Below are 25,340 nucleotides of genomic sequence, written 5' to 3'. Positions count from 1 at the left end.
CTAAGTTTGCAAGGTTTGTGAAATTAAATGTTTATTAGCCATTCAAAGATTTGTTTAAATGATGTAAATGCGTATTTGCTGAATGCTGACGGCAAACGAGAAAGTATTATAATGTTTGCCTTTCTATTACTAATAATATAAAAGCAATCATTATAATACTTTTTGTATACATTTTAATTCCTTTGTTTAACTGTTCTATCTGATTATTAGACATATTTCTATCCGTGGACAGAACTGTTAACGACGACAGCGAACAACAGGGAGAATGTGAGCACTGTGTGTTCAGGCGCTGCCGTTCTCAGCGCGGTCATAATAAAAGTCCTGCCTCGAACGCATCGGCCAAACAGAAAAACTTATCGGCCGAAGCCGATATTTGAAAAATGCCAAATATCGGCCGATATATCGGTCAACCACTACTTTGGACCCCATTGACTTCCACTGTATGGATGAAAACAGTTCTTTGAAATATCTCCAACTGTGTTTTACAGAAGAATGAAAAGTCACACAGGAACCACATGAGGTTGAGTAAATGAACAGAATTTTCATTGTCCTTGAAAATGGTCACGTTAATATTGTTACGTTTTTATAAGAGAAATGATCACTGATCACAAACAACACGTATTAGCATGTATTGCAAATCATCTCTGGATCATTACACCTTCAGTGTAGACACATGCTAGTCACAGCACTAGAACAACACCCTCTTGCCATTTCATCATATTGCATGTTCAGATTAGTGGTAGTGTGGGAAACGGGTCAAATTATCAGGAAAGGGACTGTGGGATTGGAGTGGGAGGTGGACATTTACATCATTAAATTGTACCATACTGGGCTGATTGGACTCTAGAAGGGAGTACTCGCCCACCCACGGGTCCAGCCATGAGGTGCTTTGGGTTTTGTGGCCAATGAAGTATGTTTCTCCCTGAGGGGTGACGGCCTGCTCCCAACCCTCAGGCAAATGTCCTGTTCGGCAACAGTACAACAGCTAGAGATCAGCCAGCAGACTGACCCACACTCCAGATTGATGACCAGAGAAGTGGGCTTCATTTACTGTGCTACTCTTTGGTCTGCTTAAATTAGCAAAAATGACACCTTTAGAGGTACAATAGCTTGTCACTGTGGCAGTACCCTTAAAGGGACAACTTTATACTGTATTTACTCCTAAAAGGTACATAGTAGTATCTTAAGGGTATATATTTCTAAAATGCACCTTTTAAGGGTAAACAAGGCACAAAGATGTCTGTTTAAGGTTACTGCCCCGGTAACAAGCTGCTGTACCCCTAAAGGTACCATTTATTCATATTTGTTCTGACAGTTTAGTGGTTTAAGTGAGATTCATCTGTCATAAAAATTTAATTACTAAAATGATGTTCCTTTTCAGTTGATGCAACCAAGGTCACAAAGCAGTATTCAGTATTACAAAATATAATATAGCTGACTTTTCAAAATTCAATCAAATCCAAATGAACAAAATCAAGTTTGTATTCATGGTGGTTTAAAATGGTTGTGAAAATATTTATACAATTTACAAGAAAATTGTTGCACCACAAGACACATTTTACAATTTTAACTAACCTTGCCTTGTCATTAAAAAAGTTAAATGATCTGATATGATAAGAGACCTCTCTATGACATAATTGAATGTTTTTATTGTTTCTTTGTTTCTTTGTTTTTGAATGTTTCTGCATTTTAGACCACATTAATTTGTTGGAGGACAACAGCCTCCATTCAATTAAGTAGAATTTTTATTCAGAAATTGAAAACATCCTCATCATACAAGATGTATATTAAAGTCCTTGTATGAACGAATTGCATCTCGTACATTTTAATACAATAAAAAAAGAGCATCTCATCATTGACCAGATGACACATTCATACTGGGCTCAAATTCATAAGAGCTAAAAAAAAAAAAAAGCAGTTGCAGCTGCCTTTAAAACACCAGATTGTGATGTAATATGGCAATTGTTGTTGTAAGCGAAAAAAAGCTATGGAAAGCATTCAACAAAACTGTATTGTTCTAATAATGCACTCCTGCATTAGAGTGTCAATTGGCCATAATCCGTAAGTTTTGAGGGGGGCCCACCATGAGTTACTGCGAACACACAACAGGTGAAGGCTCAAGCTGGTCTAAACTAAGAATACAGGAAATCTGCTGCCTCTCAAGTTCCTAGAGGCTGAAAAAAAAATCCTCCATCCAGGGACAGATGAAGCACAAGGAATTGTGGGTGCAGAGTCTAAGTCACGGCTTTCTATTATGTGTCTTCTGAACTTGTATTGGCTCCCGGTAAGCCAAAATGGATGACACAGCCATGTCAAAAAAACCTGAGCGGTTGAGTCACTGGAAGATCGTGCACCAGAGAAATGAGTGGTTGAGTTTACAGAAGATCAGGGTGAAATAGCAGCTGTTTGAACGAGTTTAGCAGGTCGGCTTAAACACACGATTATTTCAGGCTAAGCAGCTTCATTCACACTCACACAAGCGCAGTGGGACATTATCACCACCGCTTCCTCCTTATAGTCATGATGTGTGATACCTTCACATTGAAAAGTGGAAGAAAAACAATTTTTTTCGTTTTTTTGCATTTTGCTATTTTTTTTATGACAATTGGAAATGTTATTTTGGGGGGTAAAAGTTAGGAATATGGGAGATCAAAGTTTTTGTTAAATATCTTTAGTTTGTTATCTTTACTTCCTGTGAATGGAGACAACATCTTGAACTTCATAGTATGTAACTCTATATGCTGAGATAGCTGGCGTCTGCTGTATGTAGTGCTGGAAGGAATCTTTCTCCCTCCAAACTCTTTCGTCTTGTTCTTATGCCTCCATCCCCCACCCCCTCGCAGGAATCTGTTTCCCGGCTGCCAACAAAGCAGAGGCACACCTTTTTTTCCATTTCATCACAAATCAGAATTTGGGAAGAAAAAAGCCAAACTAAGCAAATACATTTGGAAATCATTTATGGTACTGACAGAGTTAGAACTGTGGCCCGTGTCACGGGGCAGAGCAAACAACACGCAAACATGCTACAGAACGCCTCATGTACAACAGTCAACAAATCTAATGCAGCTTTAAAAGATTTCAGATCTGCCGGCTGGGAGACTTTCTTCTTCATTAAATCAGCATTTGACCCCCTCAGAAAAAGCAGCTAAACCTTACTCAGGGCCTCTGATCAACAGACAGACTGCCTTCATGTCATATACACATACGCAAAGAAATTACTAAATGAAACACTCTGTTTCATGTTACTTAGTTTTTTAATGTACCTAGCCTAAAAGAACACAAAACAGACTAGTAAATGTGAATGATACCTTACTAGGTTCAAATACTGTACGCTCTGAATGTAACCTGATCTTATGAGAAAACGTAACTATTTTACACGATTTCGTATGATTTGATTCGTACAAACATGTAACATTTTTAGAAAAACACTAAGCATGAAGGTCCAACCCTAAAACCTAACACACAGTGGGGCGTAAACAGATTGTACAAAAACATGCAAATGTACAAATTTATACTAATTCGGTAAAACGTTGCAAATTTAATAATTGCCATTTAATAATGGCTTTTCTAAATCAACCCCTATACATTCAACCAGTATACTATTCCCTATAATACTCCACTTGAATTTGGAATTTGTGAATTCAGAAACTGGGTGCGCGGAAAGTGCTGTAGATGCCATCTGTTGAGGTGAGGGAGTTTATTTGAAGTGCATGGGTATTCTCTAGTCGCTAGCCATTGAGTAAACGTAAAAACGTGTCTATTTTACGAGTTTGCGATTTTGTATGAATTTGTATGATTTGATTCTAGGGATGCACCGATACTGAGCTCCTGTACTCGTTAAAATGCCAACTATAGCGAATAAACTGTGATAATGTGAGAAATGTTGAAGGTGTCTGAATAAATTTAGGTTTGACTGTATCTATTTGATAAATTAAGTTAACCAACTAACATTATACATACTCTTTTGGTTTCTGTACCCAATATTTAAAAAATGTACAAATGCAATAAAAATATTGGTATCGGTACTCGGTATCGGCAAGTGCCAAAAATAAAAGTATCGTATCGGGCGAGTACTGGAAAAAGTGGTATCGGTGCATCCCTATTTGATTCATACAAAAAACGTCAAGTTTTAGAAAAAAAAAAACTAAGCATGATGGTTCATGCCTAAACCTAACCTAAAGTGGGGCATAAAAAATGTACGAAAACGTACAAATGAGATTGTACGAATTCATAATAATTTGGCCAAATGTAAAAAAGTTAATAACTGCCATGAGACTAGCATGAAATGACTTAGCAGAATTTGTGAATTCATAAACTGGGTGCGCGGAAAGTGCTGTGGACGCCGCCATCTGCTGAGATGCAGGAGTTTATTTGAAGCGACCCTAACAGTGCATGGGTATTCTCTGGCGGCTGGCCATTGAGTATGCATGAGAAAACTATTTTACAACTTTGTGATTTTGTATGAATTTGTATCATTTGATTCCTATAAAAATGTACAATTTAATAGAATTTTTATTTTTTTAAATAAGCATGAAGGTCCACCCCTAAACCTAACCCTCAGTGAAGCGTAAACAGATCATACAAAAACATACAAATGAGACTGTACAAATTCATACCAATTCAGCCAAATGTAAACAAATGAATAATTGCCATGAAACTGGCACAAAATGACTTAGCATGACTTTTCAAAATCGTCCCCTATACGCTCACTGTCCACTTGAATTCAGAATTTGTGAATTTGAACATTGAATTTGATTGCACCGGAAGGCCTGTGGATGCAATCTTCTGTTGAGATGGGGCAATTTATTTGAAGTGACCCTCACAGTGCATTAGTATCAGTTGAACACTCATTACTGTGGTGCACTCAGTTATGCCCACTATGGTTTCGGACACCACTACAAATGGCTGTTGCCTTCAAATAGTGCACTATATAAGAGTAAAGGGTGGTTTTTAGCACATTGCTATGAGGTTTCGTGATGATTTGTGGTGTTATTCATGTGTGTAGCACAAATGGAGTGGGATGAGTAATGCTCAGGTTTAATACTTTAGGAGTTTGTTTAAATCTCTAACCCTTAGCACAAACCTCTAAACGCAAAAGAAAAGAACCGTATTTCAGTATGCTAGAACACAACTACTGTACATCTATTAAACTCCATGAGGTTCATCCCAATTCCACATCAGAGGTGTGATATTAGATGTATGTGTGAATGTCATGGGCCATTGAGCATTGGAGTTACACTGGGCAAGCAACTCCCCAGCTGAGTAAAAACAGCTCAGGAGAGCACGTGTTTCATGAGTAATGGGGAATGTGGACTGCTGGGAGGGACGGCTTTCACACTCACCGAGGTTGGGTTGAGAGAGGGCCATGGAGCGCTGCTGTATGTTGCCGTTGTTGGAGGCTTGATTGTGCAGACCCATCTGGGTCACCGAGGGCGTCATGGTCTTCCTGGGGTCATGCCATGTGGTGATCTTCTCAACGTGACTGCACAAGAACGAAAACAAAATGTTCACATTAAACACACCTCTGGAGAAGAGTATCCACACTGTTTTGAAGAAAACCTGTATTTCTTTAGGTCCAGCAAATCAGAACTTGTTTTTCTTGTATTCTAGGAACGCACTGGCGATTTTGAACATTGGACATTTCAGCCTGATTCCATCCCTTCACTCTACTCCAAAACCCATTTAAAACCCAACTATCTCTCAGAGGACACATTTAGATTTCTTGGCCATGTCTAATTTGGGGAAGCACTGTGGAAATTACATGGTGATAGAAAAAAATGAGCTAGGAGAAACAATTATATCAATGCTTTTGTTTTTCTTTAGCAATGGTTTTTCCTCAAAAAAATGTGTTCAATGTGCTACCTAGCATAAAATATTACGAAATACTTTTTACGAAAAGAGACTAGATTTTAGTTATTTTATGAGTTGCCATTTCTGTATGAATTTGTCTGATGAAAATTTACAATATTTAGAAAAAAAAAAAAAAACTAAGCATGAAGGACAACCGCTAAACCTAACCCTCAGTGGGGTGTAAAAAGATCGTACGAAAACATACAAATAAGATCATACAAATTCACAGGAACCCACCAAAACTTATAACTAATAATTGCTATTAGATTGTGACTGTATCTGAAATTGCCTTTTATATCCTCATTCACTTTTCCATACATTTGCCTACAAACATTTTGAGTTCTTTTCCAAGTAAACGCAGAGTTCCTTCGGTGAACTCAAAGGTTTTGTGAGCAAATGCAATCTCAAAAGTTTTGCAACGAAAAAAATAAAAAATTTGCGATGCAAGATTCTGCCTTAAATCATTCAACTCAAGCCATTGCTGGACTCAACGCAACCCGTTTGACCTGCAGTTCTAACCACAGAGCTCTAAAAGTCCGGAATGAACAATTGCTGCGGTACATGAATCATGTAACAGATGTACTGGTGTTTTCAGGCAGTGGTGTCCTCACCAGTTCACGCTCTTCCTCGCCACTCCTCCACCCTGAGTGAACCCTTCAAAACTGCAGCTACGTGAAATTCTGGCTTCTCTGCATTTTTGCATGCAAGGCCACAAGCGTCAGAATGGTGGTTGCTAAATTACATTCTCAGTGCCCCTCCGTCAGTAAACCAGTTTAGCGTTGCTTTCATTATCAGGTGGGCTTTACAGTCTAGTTCAGTGGTGCTCAAACCTGCTCCTGGAGATATGACTTCCGGTTGAGATTAGTCTCAGCCTTGTCTAACATTTTCAACCTTGATGAGCAGGTTCAGGTATGTTTTACTAGAGTTGTAACTGCAGGAAAGTAGATCTGCAGGACTGCAGGATACGGTAATGATGAATAAATGCTACACTGGTTAATCTCCAAAATTTGGTTGCCAGTAGACTTACTTATTTACAGTTGATCACCTGCAAAGCTAAAGGAGTGGTCACACTAATGTTCCATTGACTTATACACAATCTCATGCAAAGTTTCACATTCGACTTTGTATGAAAGTTGGGTGAACTAAGACCTGCAAATTCATATGATATGAATATGCAAGGCCAACAGAAGATTGAAACATCACAGTGTGACACCTTAGCTCAATTAAAAGAACACAACCTTTAAATAGGGGAAATTGGAGTAGCATTTTTTCTGCGCTGAATTTGTAAAAAAAAAATGCTGCAAACCATAAAGTCATATGCAGTCTACAAAGAAAGCTTTTATTTTCTTCTTTTTTTTTAAACTGCTTCATTTATTTTATCATTCATACAGTGCAGTCATATTAGTGGAAATTTGGCAAAATTTAGTTGCCAAAAAAGTTCAATGGTCCATTGTCAATTGTGTAGTGATGCATGAAGCACCACTTACATGAGTCACTTTCAAACCAAGCAGTTTTCTATTGGTTAAAGCGGCGAATTTGCATGACTGACTTGAATCATTTTTGATGAGCTTAATTGCTTAAAATAGTACACAAATTGTGTAGTCAACAATCAAAATTATACCTTAATTCTAACCAAGCAATCACTATCAAAATCTGGGTTTAAAGAAGATCCAGGCCCATAAACATATCAACATGGTTGATTATATTCTTAACAGGGGGATTTAAGTTTTAAACTAAAATATATGCTGCTAAACTTGGCCTGCTTGTTTGTAAACAAACTGGTCCGAACAGAAAATCATATGGCTGTTAGTGACCAAATGAGTCACAAAATACACAAAAGCCTCAATCAGAGAGTGACTCACTCAAACTAATCACACTCCGCTGGGAAGATTATCTACTTCCTGCTGATCTCAGGCCTGCACAGTGACAGAACAGGAAGCCATGTCTCCACGTGCTGCCCTGAGAGCAGACCTCCCGCTGCTTGTTTTGAGAAACTATTTGGTCTCTTTAATAAACTGTTTCTAATTTTTTACTGGTTATATTTCCAAGAATTCTGTATTTCTTCATAAGATCTTAAAGTATAGCACTTCAAAATAACATATAAATACAGTTTTGTTTTTTATTTTTTTGGTTACGCTGTAAACCTGACCATTGGAGTGTTTTTAAGAGACTCCAGCTGTGTGAAATACATCAACAGTGGGGTTAATTAACAGAGTTAGGATGCTAGCAGTCTGAGTGGTTTAGATTTCTGAAGGTCTGACAGGAGAGAGAAGGAACGGGCCCTTGGGGGTCTTGGGGTTCTGGGTGGGACAGCTGTCCTGCACCTGTGGGTTGGGCCCCTTAATTTTGAGGCCTATCTTCCTAGTCCGTGCAGTGGATCGGCTGTTAAAGCAAACAACAATTTACCTACAATTAGCCAATGGCATAATTTTGCTTTCTCTCGCTTTACATGTTTTGTAGAATTTTCAGGACTAGTGGCATAGGCATAGCATTTTTGTCTGCTTAAAGGGTCATATTTATCACTTTTACAACATTATTTGTTTTCCCCCTTATAATGTTAGACAGGGTTCTATTCAACAAAACAGTTGTACTTTTATTTTGACCATTTTTCTAGCCTTCCTCTGACCCTTTCAGTAAGTCCTTAATAAACGACAACTGATAAAAGCTTTTTACCATGAAAATCTCAGTTTACTTGTGATGTGTAAAAGTGGGTTGTCATGTTAATGAGCTCATGGTTGTAAGTTCGTAATCATGAGAATTTCTAAACAAGTTGTTTGGAAAGAAACATGTTTGAGAATACTGAATTTACGTCTTCATCAGGGTCCACTTTCCTGCGGAGTTTAGATTCAACCCTAAACAAACATACCTGATCAAGGTAATTAAATTCTTCAGGATTACTAGAGAGTTACAGTCAAGTAAGTTTGATCAAGATTGAAGCTAAGCTCTGCAGAAAAGTGGAATTCAAGGGCTAAAGTCGAGAACCCCAGGCCTACATAGTAACTCAGACTCTTAAATTTCTAAAGATGAACTCAAAAATCTTATCCTCTAATGGTTCTTTATTTCTTTATTGTGAAACTACAATATTTAAATAGATAATTAATATAATCAAATCAATTACACTAATATATTCAAATAAAAACTCATTACCTTATCAATATTAACAACCCGGACGAGCCCCCAATTCTTACTTTTCTGTACCCAGTCTAGGGCTTAAATATGGGGATTATAGTTTTTCAGAAATGAGTTTCTGCACTGGTTTGGAAAAATAAAGCAGAGATTAGGAGGCGCAGGGGGCTGACGCTCGGGTCTCACACAGCAATGTTTGGGTAAAAGCCACATGCTGCTTGCAGAGGAAACACACACACACACCTCGAAGAAACAATGGCTTGGTGGTGCATTAGTGGTGACACACAGGCTGAAACAACACTGGCACACATTCACAGTAGCCAGATGGACACAACACCTCTGAGCTGAGCTTCCTGCTCTTCCTGGTAGCGTGCTAGCTGTGGAAAATAACACACACACTCCAGCACTTGTCATGGGGCAAATTCATGTCAACAATAGGGCTGCAACAAACGATTATTTTGATAATCAATGAATCTAATGATTATTACAACGATTACTTGACTAATCATCGATTATTTCACTAATTAATCAGTAGACTTTGATTGATTATTCAGCTTTTGCAATTAGTTAAAATACTGAGTTATACATATTCTAATAAATAAAGGTAATCATTTCAGCTTTTGAAAATCATATTAATGTAATTACAATTATTATACAATCAATTTATACAAATAAATATATTTGTCACACAAAATGAGATGACAGAGAAACTCTCATTCACCATTTAATTAGCTATATGAAAAAGTAACTGAATGACACATCATTCTGCCAAACATCTCCTTTTGTAAATCACATGGATAAGAAACAAAATAAAGGTAAGTGATAAGACGCTTTATCCACGCTTTTTGGATAAACTATTTTATTCACAACATAATCTCTCTTAAAATACCTTATAGGGTTATGATAATCAAAACAGTTCTGAGCTAGATCAAGCTTTGATCTCTGCAAACCAAACTATCACTTTAATGAAATAACATTTTTCCCCACTAATAAAAATATTTTATCATTAGCAAGCTCCACACCAGAGAGCTGCTTTATAACAGAAAATCAAGTTGTAATTCTAACTGAAAGCGACACTGACTCTGGTTTTTCATGTTTAATACTGTAAAGCCGCTTGATTTAAGGCTCTCTATTGCATAAAGTACCATATAAATAAACGTGACGTGACTGGACTTTACTGGAGTACCGAACTGCAGAGCATCCACATTGCTGTAATCAGATGCTTTCTTAACTGCTGCTTTCTCACCGCTGTCAGTTTTTGTTGTGTTTATTTTGTTATTGAGAGGAAAGTGCGCAGCATATATTTTCATATTCATCCAAACGCCGCTCAGCAGCTTCAGGTGCAGCTGCGTTTGCTCTGAACTAAAGCGCTGTGTGTTCTTCTCTTGAACTGCATCAGGAGGGCTGAATTAGTCTTACGCTACAGCGCCACACTGGTCAAACTGCATTATTGCAGGCTCTTACATTAGGTCATATGAAATCAAACGACTACTCGACAACAAAAATATTTGTCAACTAATTTTTATTGTTGACGTTGTCGATAATGTTGACTAATCGTTTCAGCCCTAGTCAACAAACACACTCACAATGTAGAAGTGAGTGAATCTCTCATTCGCCATTTAAAATCATGACTACATCTTAAGAGGGCAGATCCGACAGACTTCTCGGCTTATTTACACCAGGAAATGCAGGAGGTTTTAAAATATTAGCCAAGGTTTAAGAGGTACAGCGAGCACATGTCTATGACGGGGTTTAGATGGAGGGTCTAGACCAGTGGGCTCCAGCTCAGAGCCGGCGGGCACCTGGTAGCCACATGGAGCCTGTGTCTTGCCTGCAGAGCACATTCTGTAAATAACTTTAATCTTACATTCAATTTCTTTCATTGTGGCTTCAACACAATGTGTGTTTGCTTGAATGTATCTATATTATAGTCTTTACAGTCTTTCTTCTCCACGAAAATGAAGCAAAATTATTGATGACTCATCTTAAACAACAGATTTTGTCCAATCAGATGCTAAAACGAGAATGTCCCTCACCCAATACCACCTTCAACTGGCTTAAATGTAGCAAATCATGGCTGCAATGTAACTAAAGCCTATTAATTAAATAATAATACAAAATAAAATTAAAAACAGGGATGGGCTGTTTGATATGTCCCGCCTCAATTTCCTCTTTGAAAAAGTATCAAATGCTACCCAGATCCATCTTGTCTGATGTTCTAATTATAAGGCAGTGGTACAGCAGACGCATCTGAAGGCACCTTTCACCCACAAGCGTTTTCAGCGTCCAGCAAGAAAACTCCAGGAATGTGAGTCTGTCTGTAGCCATAGAGATTTCAACACACTCCAGACAGAGCTGGCACACACGCACACACACACACACACACACACACACACACACACACACACACACACACACACACACACACACACACACACACACACACACACACACACACACACACACACACACACACACACACACACACACACACACACACACACACACACACACACACACACACACACACACACACACACACACACACACACACACACACACACACACACACACACACACACACACACACACACACACACACACACACACACACACACACACACACACACACACACACACACACACACACACACACACACACACACACACACACACACACACACACACACACACACACACACACACTCACACTCACACTCGATGGAACACAAGCAACACACACTTACTTAGGTATTTGTATTATCAATGTTGAAAATGGTTGTGCTGCTTAATATTTTTGTGGAAACCATGATGCATTTTTATTTCAGGATAAAAAATACAGAAAAGAATAGCATTTACTTGAAATATAACAGTAACATTATAAATGTCTTTATACTGTCAATTTTGGTGAATTTAAAATGCATCCTTGCTGAATAAATGTATTAATTAATTTTAAAACAATCTTACTGAGCCCACCCTATATATTATTGATTTAATAATGCAATATTTAACATTGCATTAATATATATATATAATGTGATCAGTAATTAATATATGTTAATATAATATAGTAATTCATTTATTTTACTGCTGATAAAAAATATATCATGAATATCATGATGATTTTAATGTATTTTATTTAGCCATTAAGTTTTCAAAAGTGCAGACAGTTTACTTCAGCCTCCATTAATGTTTTCCCACATTACATTAATGATTTATTTTATTTATTTATTTTATTTTATTCCAGATTGCAGTAAGACACTGAGTGGGTTTATTTATTTATTTTTTATTTATGATTTTTTTTCTTTTGATTTTGAGTTTAATATGACCTTTCTTTACAGTTATAATGAAATTCATAAATAAATAAAAATAATAATTTTTTGATGCATTGTTTAACTTTTTATGCAACCCGGATTCAAAAAGCTTAGTGGGTGGAGATTTTCTTTCCCACAAAATTCTGAAAAGTATCGCAAAGGTCATTTCATTCAAATACTCATGAAAAAATAAGGTGGACTGTAACTGTGGTCATGTTTGGGCTGAGTCAGTGACATCCTCTCACTCAAACCCGGCCCGTCCGCAGGGTGACAGCAGCCCAGCATGGCTCTCAGACTCACTCCACCCAGCTGTGCTAATTGAAAACAGGAACAAAAGAAAAGGATCCACTTTCCCAATTACTCTGAGCTCAGGTTACCGGGGAATTCCTGCACATTCAGCACAAAGGCGACTCCTCCTCAGAAGAGAAAAGAAATCTGTGACGGCGGGCCTGTCCGAAAGACGGATCGCCAGAGGTCAGATTTAGACGGCGGGGACTGTTGAAGGACACCAGCTGGATATTGTGGAATCAGAAGTATTCAATTGAATGTGAAAATGTAGGAGAGGGGCGCGCAGGAAATGGAATGCGCTACTAATTATAGTCATCCAGATCACTGCCGCTGAGCTCTGACCTCTTCTGTGGAAACGGGGCAAGTCGTGGCTTGTGTTTGCAGGCCTCAGCAGTGAGGACTGTGTGACGACAACCTGCTACTAGCTACAAGTAGTTCAACTACAGTAAAGCTACTTGGCACATTTATTTGCATAGCGATTTATAGATAGTTTGAATACAGATTGTTTCAAAGAAGCTTCACATTAATAAACAGGAAACAGTGTTAATGTTGTAAAATTCATCAATTAATAAATTAACATTCAAAATAAATATGAAACATTCAATTTCAGTTGTAAAGCACTTCTGCAGAAGACAGTGTCATAATTTAATTCAGTGACGTTCGTATGTTGTTTTAATTCAGTTCAATAACAGTGTCAGTGTTGCAAAGTTCATCAATTATGAAACAGCTTCAATTTTAGCTATAAAGCTTGTAAAAGTAGTTGCTACACTACAAGCTACTAAGAGAAGCTTAATGATTATTATATACTGTAAATGACAGAAAAGCTATTTAAGAGGGGCAATATCTTTTAAAATGCATAACTATGAGATGATTTGCAATCTGAGCAGTAGTTAGCTATTACACCTTTATTACACACTTATTACATGCTACATGGACATTTTACCTGTATATCATCTTAAAGATTTTACTTAGACAAAAGATTCCCAATTGGCCTGACGATTGACCAAGCAGAATCAAGATTTTCATCTGACAGCGGATGGCGGGACGCTCAAGAAACCTGTTTTTGCAATTCCATTAAGTGAAATAGCTTTGTTCGTAGCATCACTAGATTTAGTATTTATTTGATTCTCAAAAATAGGATTTGAACATAACAACATGAGCCACTGGATCGAAAGGCAAGGGACAGTCCACAATAAATAGCTGCTGTGTTGGAGTGGAAACAGACTCCAAAAATACTTAGTCAGCAAGTGGAAAACTGAAGCAGTCCCGCATCAGATCTTCCCCAGCTGTTGTGAAGGACTTTGGGTGGCTTGTCGTGTTACTGGTTCGGACAACTGGCCCATGAGTGTGGGAGTGAACGGCCCTGCAGCTGTTATTGGGTGGGCTAACTTTAGACCTGGCAGGGATTTACTGGCTCTGTTCAGTCTCACGGGTGTTTACTAGCCTACTACTCCAGAAACACAGCCAAATGATCGAGTACGTTCATAAAACAACAGTATATATACATCATTCAAAAGTTTTTTTATTCAACAAGGATGCATTAAATTGATAACAAATAGAGTAAAAACATTTATAAAGCAACAAAAAGTAACAAAAGTTTTTTTTGTTTGTTTTAAAATTTTGACATTTTTATTCATCAGTGTCGTGAAAAAAAAAAAGGTTTCATAGTTTCCACAAAAATATTGGGCAGCACAACTGTTTTCAACATTGATAATAATCATAAATGTTTCTCGAGCAGCAAATCAGCATATTAGAATGATTTCTGAAGATCATGTGACACTGAAGACTGGAGTAATGGTGCTGAAAATACAGCTGCGCATCACAGAAATACATTACAGTTTACTATATATTAAAATATAAAACTCATTTTTTTATTGTAAAAATATCATTTCATAATATTACTGTTTTTACTGTCTGAATGCAGTTTTTTTGTGAGTATAAGAGACTTCAAAAACATTTAAAAAAAAAAACAAACAACTTATGAACTGTAGTGTGTATGTAACACTTTATTATAATAGTATACATACAACCTTTTTACATCTCCAAAATATTTACTATACAGCCAAGTCCTACTATTTACAGAACAAATAGATAATAAACTCAGGAAAGCCTCAGATCTCTTGTATCGAGTGGACATGCAGGCGGTCATACTGTCATACTGTGGGCTGGAGGAACTACGACTCTCTGCGGGTCTGAATACAGAGATCATGACAGTAAGCCAGTGACTCATGACTACTGCCTTTCCCGTCAGAGACAAAGCAAAGCCTTATGGGAAGTTTGGGAGGTGCTTGACCCTTAGCACAATTAAGAGGTCTGTATCATTGTTCTGCTACACTAGTAGAGTTAAATGCCTGTTTAAAGGAGTTAAATAACTGGTACATTCAGTATTTAGTCTGTTTGACAGAAATGCTTGTCTAGATCTCCAGATCCAAACTCTTCTGTTGGTGCTGGTGTTGAGACACTGCATGATTTAGGATGATCCCCTTAGGACTTTATAATGTGGCAGTTCTGGTCGGCGGCCCAGTATGTTAAATAACTCCAGAACGTCTCTGCCCGACTGCAGACTAACAAGAAGCAAATTGTGCTGCGGAAAAGAATGTACTGATCTGATCTCTTAAAGCGGAGAGCTACTGAACCTCTCATGAATATCATCAGCCATCAAAGTGCTCGTGCAGCTCGGCTCTGAGCGTCTGTGAGAATGTGAGGGTCTGTCTTCATTCACATTCACAATTCAAAACAACTGTTTTCTAAAATATAGTAAAATGTAATTGATTGCTATGATCAAAGCTGAATTTTCAGCATCATTACTCCTAGGGATTTTTTTTTCCCACTAAAATAAAACCTTGCGATATAACGTAACGTCGTTGTAGAACATTGTTGTGTATAATGCCTAATCATAAGCTTGTTCAGAAATGGTGACAAAAACTTGATAATTAAAAAAAAATAAAAAATCTCTCATTAAACATAATTTAAATTAATACATATTTGAATAATCCTTTTTTATGAGCCCCGATATTCGAATACAATATTTTTGAAAAATGCCCATCCCTAATTACTTCTTCAGTGTCACATGATCTTCAGAAATCATTCTAATATGCTGATTTGCTGCTCAAGAAACATGATTATTATCCTGAATTCTGATTATTATCAATGTTCAAAACAATTGTGCTGTTTCATGTTATTGTGGGAACCATGATTGATTGGTTGATTGATTTTCAGGATTCTTTGATGAACAGAAAGTTTAAAAGAACAGCATTTATTTGAAATAAAAATTAACATTATAAATGTCTTTACTGTCACTTCTAATCACTGCAATGTGTCCTTGCTGAATAAATATATATATTAATTTCTTTTAAAGAAATTCTGAAATGTGAAAATTTGAATTTTCTTTAAAAAAAGGAAATTAAAATACTGACCCCGACTAATATATAGTCTCACTCTCACTAAATTGTCATTCACATTGGCACTCTGATCTTAATGTTCCTCAAATAAGCTTGAGTCTTGACCCAGAAAAATGTTCTTTCAGAGATTCACCTTTAAGCACAGTGAATGTTTGTAGAAACTCCAGCAGCTTTCCCAAACCCCTTTACAGATCATTGCATTGATGAGTTCCCTCGAGTGTGTGTGGGTTGCTGGAATGCTGTGTTCAATTCTGGCCCAGCGTCACCGTGACAACAACCCGTCACCCGTCACCCATTCCCTCATCACACATTAACATATCAACCCCCAGACCTGCAGCGCTCACTCTGTTAATAGTTAACTTCATTCACTTCAGTCACTCTCTGATGTGTTTGAGCGCTCATCTCAGTCTCATCACTGGACTCGTGTACCAAAGCATGTAGTTACACATCACTAATGATGATATGGTGAAATATTACTTGTTCAGTTTTGTCACTGTATAACTGTGCTCTAGATACAGTACAGCGATATATATATATATATATATAGATAGATAGATAGATAGATAGATAGATAGATAGACAGACTAGATATAGTACAGTGCCAGTGGCAGAAGATGTGATTCAATTTCAGATGAATGGAAATATACACAATTTCAGTAAAAAAAAAAAAACACACCATATGTTTTAAAACACTTTTTGAACTGTAATTTGTGCCAGTTATTAGGTTAAAGAACGTATTTATAAAATAAATAAATAATAATTGATTAATTTAAAAAATAATACAATTAATTCTTAATACGAAATTATTACAAATATTTAGAAATAATTAATAAAATATAACATATTTTTAATAAAAAAAAAAAACATTCATTTTCATTTCAGTGGTACTACAAAATAAAAATACTTGTATGGAAAACCCCAAAGACAGGCAGACAATTATTGAAATATATTGATAATTAAGTCATATGAAAATCAATGTTAACATTTTTGTTGTTTTCTCTTGATAATAACCTTTATCGTGAAATTAGTAAGTGGTGTAACTGGTTGAAGGTGTAACGCCACTAACAAAAGAGTAAATTAATTTGACTAAACTGACTAAAGTCCTACATTTATTAAGAGTGGCCAAATCATTCTAACCCCAATTAAGCCATCTTCACCATTTTAGTTTGCAATGCATTATGGGATTGCCTTGTCCATGAAGGCTGCACGCAGTTCTGAATGTAACCGAAACTATGGATCTAGAAACTAGGATTTGGAATTGAGCTTATAAAGTGAGAAACAAGAATGATGATTTTATTTTTGCCAATTCGGTTGCAATTGTAGAATGAACCAAATAAACGAATAGCATTAGCATGTCAGTTTGTTTTGTTCGTACTGGATCCATACAGCAGATTCAGGGTTATTATCATTAACTAAAACTAAAGCTAATTCCATATAAAAAGTCATTACTTGAAATAAAATAAATAGTTAAATTTAAATATAAAGTAGCTGCTACGACAACATTTCTTACTTTATTCTAGTTCAATTAGAAGTACTAAAATAGCTAAAACAAAATAAATAGAAAATAATAAATACAAATTAAGAGAAACTATACAAACACAACTAATAATAGCCTAAATATGACAAACACAAAATTGCTAAAACTCGAACTAAAGTGAAAACAGAAAATATAAAAATGAAATATAATTCAAAATATTAACAAAAATATAGCAGTATATCAATGAAGATAAAATAGCACTGAGCATGTAGGAATGCTGGCGAATGTGTGCGAAGCGCCACCTATCAAAATATTCCCAGCAGCTGGAAAGGTTAAATGGAGTGGGTTAAAGTGTGAGGCGTTGCTCAGTTAGCATGCTCAACACATCAGCAGCAGCAGCAGCAGCAGCAGCGGGCCGAAAGCACAATAACAGCCCTTTCCATGAGGCTGCCAGGACTTTGAGTTCAGCTGGAAAGCAGTCTGTCCCAGCGCCGCTGCCCCATGCATGCTTCTCCCTCCAAGATAAAGAGCACAATGTCTGGCGTGTGGTAATGGCCCAGAGCTGGACGAGGCCGGGACCGCAGGCCCAAGACAGCTCGAGCACTGAATGTGAAGTCAGCAGCCACGCTGGGCTCTTTGACAGCTCTTTCAAACAGCGTTTTGCTGCATAAAAATACGCATTTCATTCCCCCCTCAAAGACACCAAATGCTTTGATTCTCTGGAAACCCTGAGCAGGACTCAACACCATCTGAGAAGTGTGTCCATATGCCAGCCGACAGTAAAGCTGCCGCGAGACGCCGTCAGCCGACTGTGCCACACTCAACGAGAACCAGAAAAACACAGAAGAGCGCTTGACACAAACCCCCGTCAGCTCGTTACAGCACACAAGCGTCTTTCTCTTGTCTCCGAGTACAAATATAAAGAGTAAAGACTGGACACATATTAGCCTCATGTCTGCGGGACAAAGTGCTCTTTGTGAATAATCCTACAGGAGACATGGGAATGAACTCTGACTCTCACACACACACCCCACCACTTTCCTTTCCATTCGCTGCTCTCTCGCTCAATTAATGCACTCGGCTCCACAATCATCTTTTTCCATTTCTGTTATTTTCTGTTCTTCTTTAAAAAAACAGTTCATATGCATGATTATTAACAAATCATTTTGATAAAAAAATGTAGGCAATTTTAAAACATAATCTTATTTAATGTGAAACACTTTTAGCAACTCATTTTAATTCCCTAATCAAAATTAAAAGAAAAAAAAAACTAAAATCTTACAAAATATGTTATTGGTCAGTAAGATATTTTAATGTTTTTTTTTTGTTTTTTTTTTAAAGAAGTCTCTTTTGCTCACCAATGCTGCATTTATTTATTAAAAAAACTGTAAAAACTGTAATGTAAAATATTATTGCGATTTAAAATAGCTATGTGAATATGTGTTAAACTGTAATTTATTCCAGTGATGCGCAGCTGTATTTTCAGCATCATTACTCCAGTCTTCAGTGTCACATGATCTTCAGAAATCATTCTAATATGCTGATTTGCTGCTCAAGAAACATTTCTGATTATTATCAATGTTCAGCATGTATAGTGTGCAGTGTGAAATAGAAGTGTTTTGCAACATTATAAATGTCTTTTAATCTCAATGCATCCTCCTTGATGAATAAAAGTATTAATTTCTTAATAGAAAACTCTAAATCTTACAAAATCTTAGATCATAAACTTGAATGGTAGTATTTACATAAAACTGTATAAAAACCTCCAAATGTGTTGAGAGATTGTGTGGGAAATATATTTAAAATAAATAGTCAATACAGTGTTATAGCATAGCTGACTGCATGCAAAACCAAAATTGCACAAGCTTTCCAATCTGCAAATTTTTTTATGAATTTGTCAAACAGATTCACAAATCATTCTGAACTGGCTTGGGTTGCTAACTTTTGGAGGCAATGATAAAAATGCAAATTTTTCTGTAAAATCGATCTATCTGTTTGTATGAAATGCATAAAAAAAATTATAATTAAATAATTGAAAAAAAAAAAAAATTAAATAGGGGCCAAAATCTAAATCCTGCAGAAAATGCTGATCTGTTAAGGAGTTAATTACAATCAAATGTGACCCTGGAGCACAAAAGCAGTGTTAAGTCGCTGGCGTATATTTGTAGCAATAGCCAACAATACATTGTATGGGTCAACATTATCCATTTTTCTTTTATGCCAAAAATCATTAGGATATTAAGTAAAGATCATGTTCCATGAAGATATTTTGTAAATTTCCTACTGTAAATATATCAAAACTTAATTTTTGATTAGTAATATGCATTGCTAAGAACTTAATTTGAACAACTTTAAAGATGATTTTCTCAATATTTTGATTTTTTTGCACCCTCAGATTCCAGATTTTCAAATAGTTGTATCTCAACCAAATATTGTCCTATCCTAACAAACCATACATCAATGGAAAGATTATTTATTCAGCTTTCAGATTATGTATACATCTCAATTTCGAGAAATTGACCCTTATGACTGGTTTTGTGCTCCAGGGTCACATATGAGCAGTAATGAGTGATGAGGCTGTCAGAGACATGAGCCAAAACTGCAATAAGAGACTAAACCACTGCAGACAGACATTGACATTAGTGACAGACCGACACTAAGCGCCGCTGCATTGGGTTACTGAGGCCTGGGATAATGGGGAGGATCTTGGTTGGGTTTGGCTCAGGTGTCTCTGTGCCTGTAGAGGTAATCTGTTCAGGCATCGGCTGACCCACGGCTCTCAGAAACCTCCACTGCACAGCTATGCAGCGTTACCTGTTCTACTCTCAACACCTGCCTAACCACGCTCACAATGAGTAAGAGGCAGATTACATCTACAGAACAACTACACGATCTGCTAATCGCTGCTGGTGCTCGTGTGAAGTGTGGCACAGCAGCACAGAGCTAAAACTAAACCAATACACGTTCAATTAGGGCTTATGCCATTACGTCAAGTTGAAAAATTGGAAATAACTTTACATGGAAAAGATTAGTAAGCACTTTTTCACAATACAATCATGTGTAATGTAAGAATGATAGTCCAACCCTTACTGATGTGAGTGATTCAAATCAAAGACATTCAAAGCAGCTACTAATGAAAACATCTGTTGTGGCTTCAATGACAAGAGTTGTGTTTTTTTTTTCTGGACACATCTTGTGGCAGCACACATGTGAAATATTAAATGACCAATACGAAAATATTACTAGCAAAATGAAGTACACTTTAGCATATACTTTTAAAAAGAGTAGTTGTTATGGAAATAATATACTTTAAAGGTCTATACTTAATTGTGAACTGAATGTAGTGTTTTTAGACACTTAATTGCATGTTATTTGCAAATATATGAGAATTTATAATAATTTACAATTATATTAAAATAACTGAACTTAAAGAGTGCTTTTTTCGACATAAGTAGCAATTTAGTACATCTTTATATTATATATATTTCCATATTGTCTTTGAAACATGGTTTAAGTACTGACAAACATTTATGCTGAACTAAAATCTAATTTAATGTCATTCCAATTGCGACTTGTATGCCATGCATTTAAACACGTGTAATTACACATTTGTAATGATGAAATTACAATTTAGTATAATCACAATATATTTACTTTAAATGTAATATTGAGTAACACTAGTTAAAATTATAATCAAGCATTTTTACATAACAAAATAAGTGTGCTTCTTTAAAGCATGACGAAATATTATTAAAACATAATGATTTAAAATGTACTTTAAAGTAAAACTTTTAATCCAGTGTTGGGGAAAGTTGCTTTTAAAAGTAATGCATTACATTATTGCGTTACTCCACAAAAAAAGTAACTAATTGCACTTAGTTACTTTTCATGGTAAGTAATGCATTACATTACTTTTGTGTTACTTTTTGTCACCTGGGCTGGGCTTATTTATTTGTTTTTTTAATAACAAAAATCCCCAAAGTTATATTTTTGGCAACTGTAAGGGCCCTTTCATAACAGTCATGAAAGTGTCTCTCTTTAAGTCACTTAAGTGGCCTTTTATTTTATTAATATTATTTTATTTGCAAGTTCAGTTTTTTTATTTTATATACTTTTAAGATTTAAAGTACACTACAAATGCACATTCAATACAACTAAGGGTTTCTCAAGGCACCTTGTCACAAATGTGCACAGAAAAAAAGCTAAGTATTTCATTGTCATAAGGATAAATATATAGACCCTTTTCTCTCCTCCTCTTGTCACCCACCTCCGTGCCGGTGACGTGGTGAGTGGAATGCATGGGTGTCTACTGCGTTTCAAAGATCAGACGCATGCCAGACCCTTCAGCAGAGACAGACAATAAGCATCACGCTTAAGCGAAGCCCCCTCTGAATCCAGCAATGCATCACACGGGACGGGGCGACGCTACTGTGAATCAGGGGCGGGCCCATGCTGATGCCGCCCCTGATCCAGTCCAAAACAAATGCGACCACACGCATTCCCCCTCGCTGCTGAATGAGACGCCCCTGCTAGAGGAGAGCCGAAAACAATGCATCCACATAACTGAGAGACAAAGACCCAGTGAGAGGGAGGAGTCTGTCACACAGTCTGTCAACAAGTATAGAAGGGGGCAGTGCCTGTATAAGCTCCGCCCACTCGTGGATACGCCTCCACAACACAGTGGGCGTGACTCCAACACACAGAGCCCATTTTCCAACGCAATCAGCTCATGCAGATGCTTTCTGACAAATATAACAGTGATTCTGTGGCTATAAAAGCTGCTGAACACCAAAACACAAGCAACCTTGGTTGTAATGACAGTGAGCATAAGTTTGCCTGGTGGGCAATAAAACAGGTGAAAACTTCTTTAAACTTATTGATATCCAGAGAACAGAATATCATGGACTCTTTTGATCACCAACCTTAGCAACAACCCTAAAGTCACAAAGCTTTGTTAGATAATTGAGGCCGCAGCTGTAAAATCACATCCACATTTCTGCATATTCAAGCTAGTGTGTTGCTTTTTTTTGTGTTTGGTTGGCATCATTAACATCAAACCTGATATGCCATGTTTGACACATATGGGCTACTTTTCTGATTGATTGATTTTTATTTATTTATTTGTTTTACATAGTAATATTGTCAAAATAAAAGTTTTATTTTAAAGTACATGTAAAGTCATTAGGTTTTAATAATCTTTTGTTGTGCACTTAGACTTATTTTGATGATGTGACTAACATACTAAAGCACATGTAAAATGCTTTGTAATTTTAACTGTAGTGTATGTATAATATTACATTAAAATTGAATATATTTTAAATTGACTAAATTGCAACTTCTTGCAAAAGTGAACAATGATACATTCATTTAATTGCAATTAACATGCACTTACGGTTTCAATATTATTTTTAAGTATTTAATGTTTGTAATAAGTGCTCTTTTTTAAAATAAATTTTTCAAAAGGGTCTAGAAAAGAGCAGCATGAACATTCTGTTAAACATCTGCTTTCATGTTCCCCCCAGAAAAATATGGGTTTGGAATATCATGAGGGTGATTAAATAATGACAGCATTGTTGTTTTTGTGTGAAATATTTCAAGAAAAAATATATATAATATGATAATTGTAACATGTATGCTTTGTCTGTCTGTCTGCATTAGTCATTCTGTTCACCTGGTGTTAACTAATTATCTCATTAGTCCCATTGTTTCATCCATGCATATAAACCCTGAGCTCTCCATTAGTTTCGGTCCGTCTTCTTTTACACTTAGTAAAATAAGTTTGGTTGTGTTTGGAGTTTGGTTGTGTTTCTCTGGTCCACGAGTATTTATCATTAAAGCCTGTTCCAGAGTATATTCCGTCGTTGTGCGATTTCTTATTGCAACCAACGCGTAACAATAATAATATATAATATCATTTAATTTCGTTTTTTTAAATATAAGTTTTGAGTAGATACTGGACCGGGAAAAGCACAGACCTACATCTGAGGGGATTTTCTATGGAAAGACACTGTCAGACAGCAGGTGTCAAAACTGTAAACTAACTTCTCTGGAGGTACGTAATTCTTATTTTCATTGTTTTTCTTTTGAACCGCTCTTTGAAGAGTGAAATGCGTGTTTATTGTTTTTACTTTGCCCAGAGCGTCCCTCCTGCCATTATTCTCATGAACCAAAGGAAATGAGCAGCTCCATATCCTGTAGACAGAGCCATCGCTTTCAACTGCTTATTGGAGAGGGGTGCAGAGAGCAGGGAAAGCACATGGAAAATACCTCACAGAGAGAAACCGAGCGCACGGAGAACTCAGACATCATATCCACACCACAAGAATTACAGTGAAGAGCTACACAAACCACCAAAATAAGCACGGCTACAAATAACAATTCAAATCAAAACTTGAATTATTCCACTCTATTTGAAGAAAGTAACGAGCAAACTAAACTAAAACTGCAGTTTTCTCATGCAAACTCTTTGCCACAATGATAAGGTGCTGTTCTCGGCAAACAGTTTTTTGGGCAGTACTTTAGGTCAGTGGTTCCCAACCCTGGTCCTGGAGACACCCCAACACTGTTTTGCATGTCTCCTTAATCAAACACACCTGATTCAGGTCATCAGCTCATTAGTAGAGACTCCAAGACCTGAAACTGGTGTGTGAAAGAAATGAGGCATGCCAAATGTGCAGTGTTGGGGTGCCTCCAGGACCAGGGTTGGGAACCACTACTTTAGCTCACTATCAGTAAACTGCCAGAGATATGAGGGCCGTGTGCATGGAAACCTCCCATTCTCCCTGCTAAAGGGTTACAGATGTCTTCCCAGAAGGGGATGTCTGTTGACGGTCAGCAACACTGTGTGCAAGAGCTACAAACCTGCTTCTTTATTTAAACGTCGTAAAACACTTTGGCATGGAGCTCAGAGGAGCGGCGCGGTACACAAAGCAGTCTCTGTCAAAACACTTTCATCCTCTATCTGGCATCATGTGCAAACTAAACCGCATCTGGACGACTGGTCGACGGATGGGTGCAGAAGAGCCTAGTTAAGTTAGCCACTTTCTTTGCTCTACTGCCAGGTGTGCATTAATGAAATCAAATGCCGGAGTGCAGAAATACACTCTTATCTGCTTGATAAGACCGTCCATGGAGAGAATCAGCCATCTTGAAGGGGTTCTATGTTTCCAGATGTTTAAAGTGATGGAATCATGTTGTAAGTTAGGGCTTGGGTTAGGGCTGTGCAATTAATCGAAAAACGGTTTTGATTTTGGCCTCCAACGATTATGAAAATACAATAATCAAGATAAAACTATTATTGCGCCCCATTGTGCCCCTTTTTGTTTGTTTGTTTGAAATTCCGCTGGTCTCTACAATGTACAGTGGGTACGGAAAGTATTCAGACCCCCTTAAATTTTTCACTCTTTGTTATATTGCAGCCATTTGCTAAAATCATTTAAGTTAATTTTTTTTCCTCATTAATGTACACACAGCACCCCATATTGACAGAAAAACACAGAATTGTTGACATTTTTGCAGATTTATTAAAAAAGAAAAACTGAAATATCACATGGTCCTAAGTATTCAGACCCTTTGCTGTGACACTCATATATTTAACTCAGGTGCTGTCCATTTCTTCTGATCATCCTTGAGATGGTTCTACACCTTCATTTGAGTCCAGCTGTGTTTGATTATACTGATTGGACTTGATTAGGAAAGCCACACACCTGTCTATATAAGACCTTACAGCTCACAGTGCATGTCAGAGCAAATGAGAATCATGAGGTCAAAGGAACTGCCTGAAGAGCTCAGAGACAGAATTGTGGCAAGGCACAGATCTGGCCAATGTGTATATGTGTATGTGTGTGTATGTATGTGTATATATATATATATATATATATATAT

The 25,340-nt window shown here is 36.9% G+C and overlaps 1 protein-coding gene across 2 annotated transcripts in view; it reads right to left on the bottom strand.

Moving 5' to 3' along the window:
• The window catches only part of wwtr1 (WW domain containing transcription regulator 1), a 67,866-nt gene that overhangs the window by 29,099 nt on the left and 13,427 nt on the right, over positions 1-25,340 (bottom strand). For both annotated transcript variants that reach the window (XM_016488445.1, XM_016488511.1), the window contains exon 2: positions 5,343-5,482. In XM_016488445.1, coding sequence (XP_016343931.1) covers positions 5,343-5,482 — 140 coding nt within the window. The remainder of the gene's footprint in view (positions 1-5,342; positions 5,483-25,340) is intronic.

The sequence above is a fragment of the Sinocyclocheilus anshuiensis genome, unplaced genomic scaffold (assembly GCF_001515605.1).
Source record: "Sinocyclocheilus anshuiensis isolate Anshui unplaced genomic scaffold, SAMN03320099.WGS_v1.1 scaffold345, whole genome shotgun sequence".
Classification (NCBI taxonomy): Eukaryota; Metazoa; Chordata; class Actinopteri; order Cypriniformes; family Cyprinidae; genus Sinocyclocheilus; species Sinocyclocheilus anshuiensis.
Note: the sequence above shows the minus strand (reverse complement) of the source record. Positions and strands in the feature narration are given on the sequence as shown.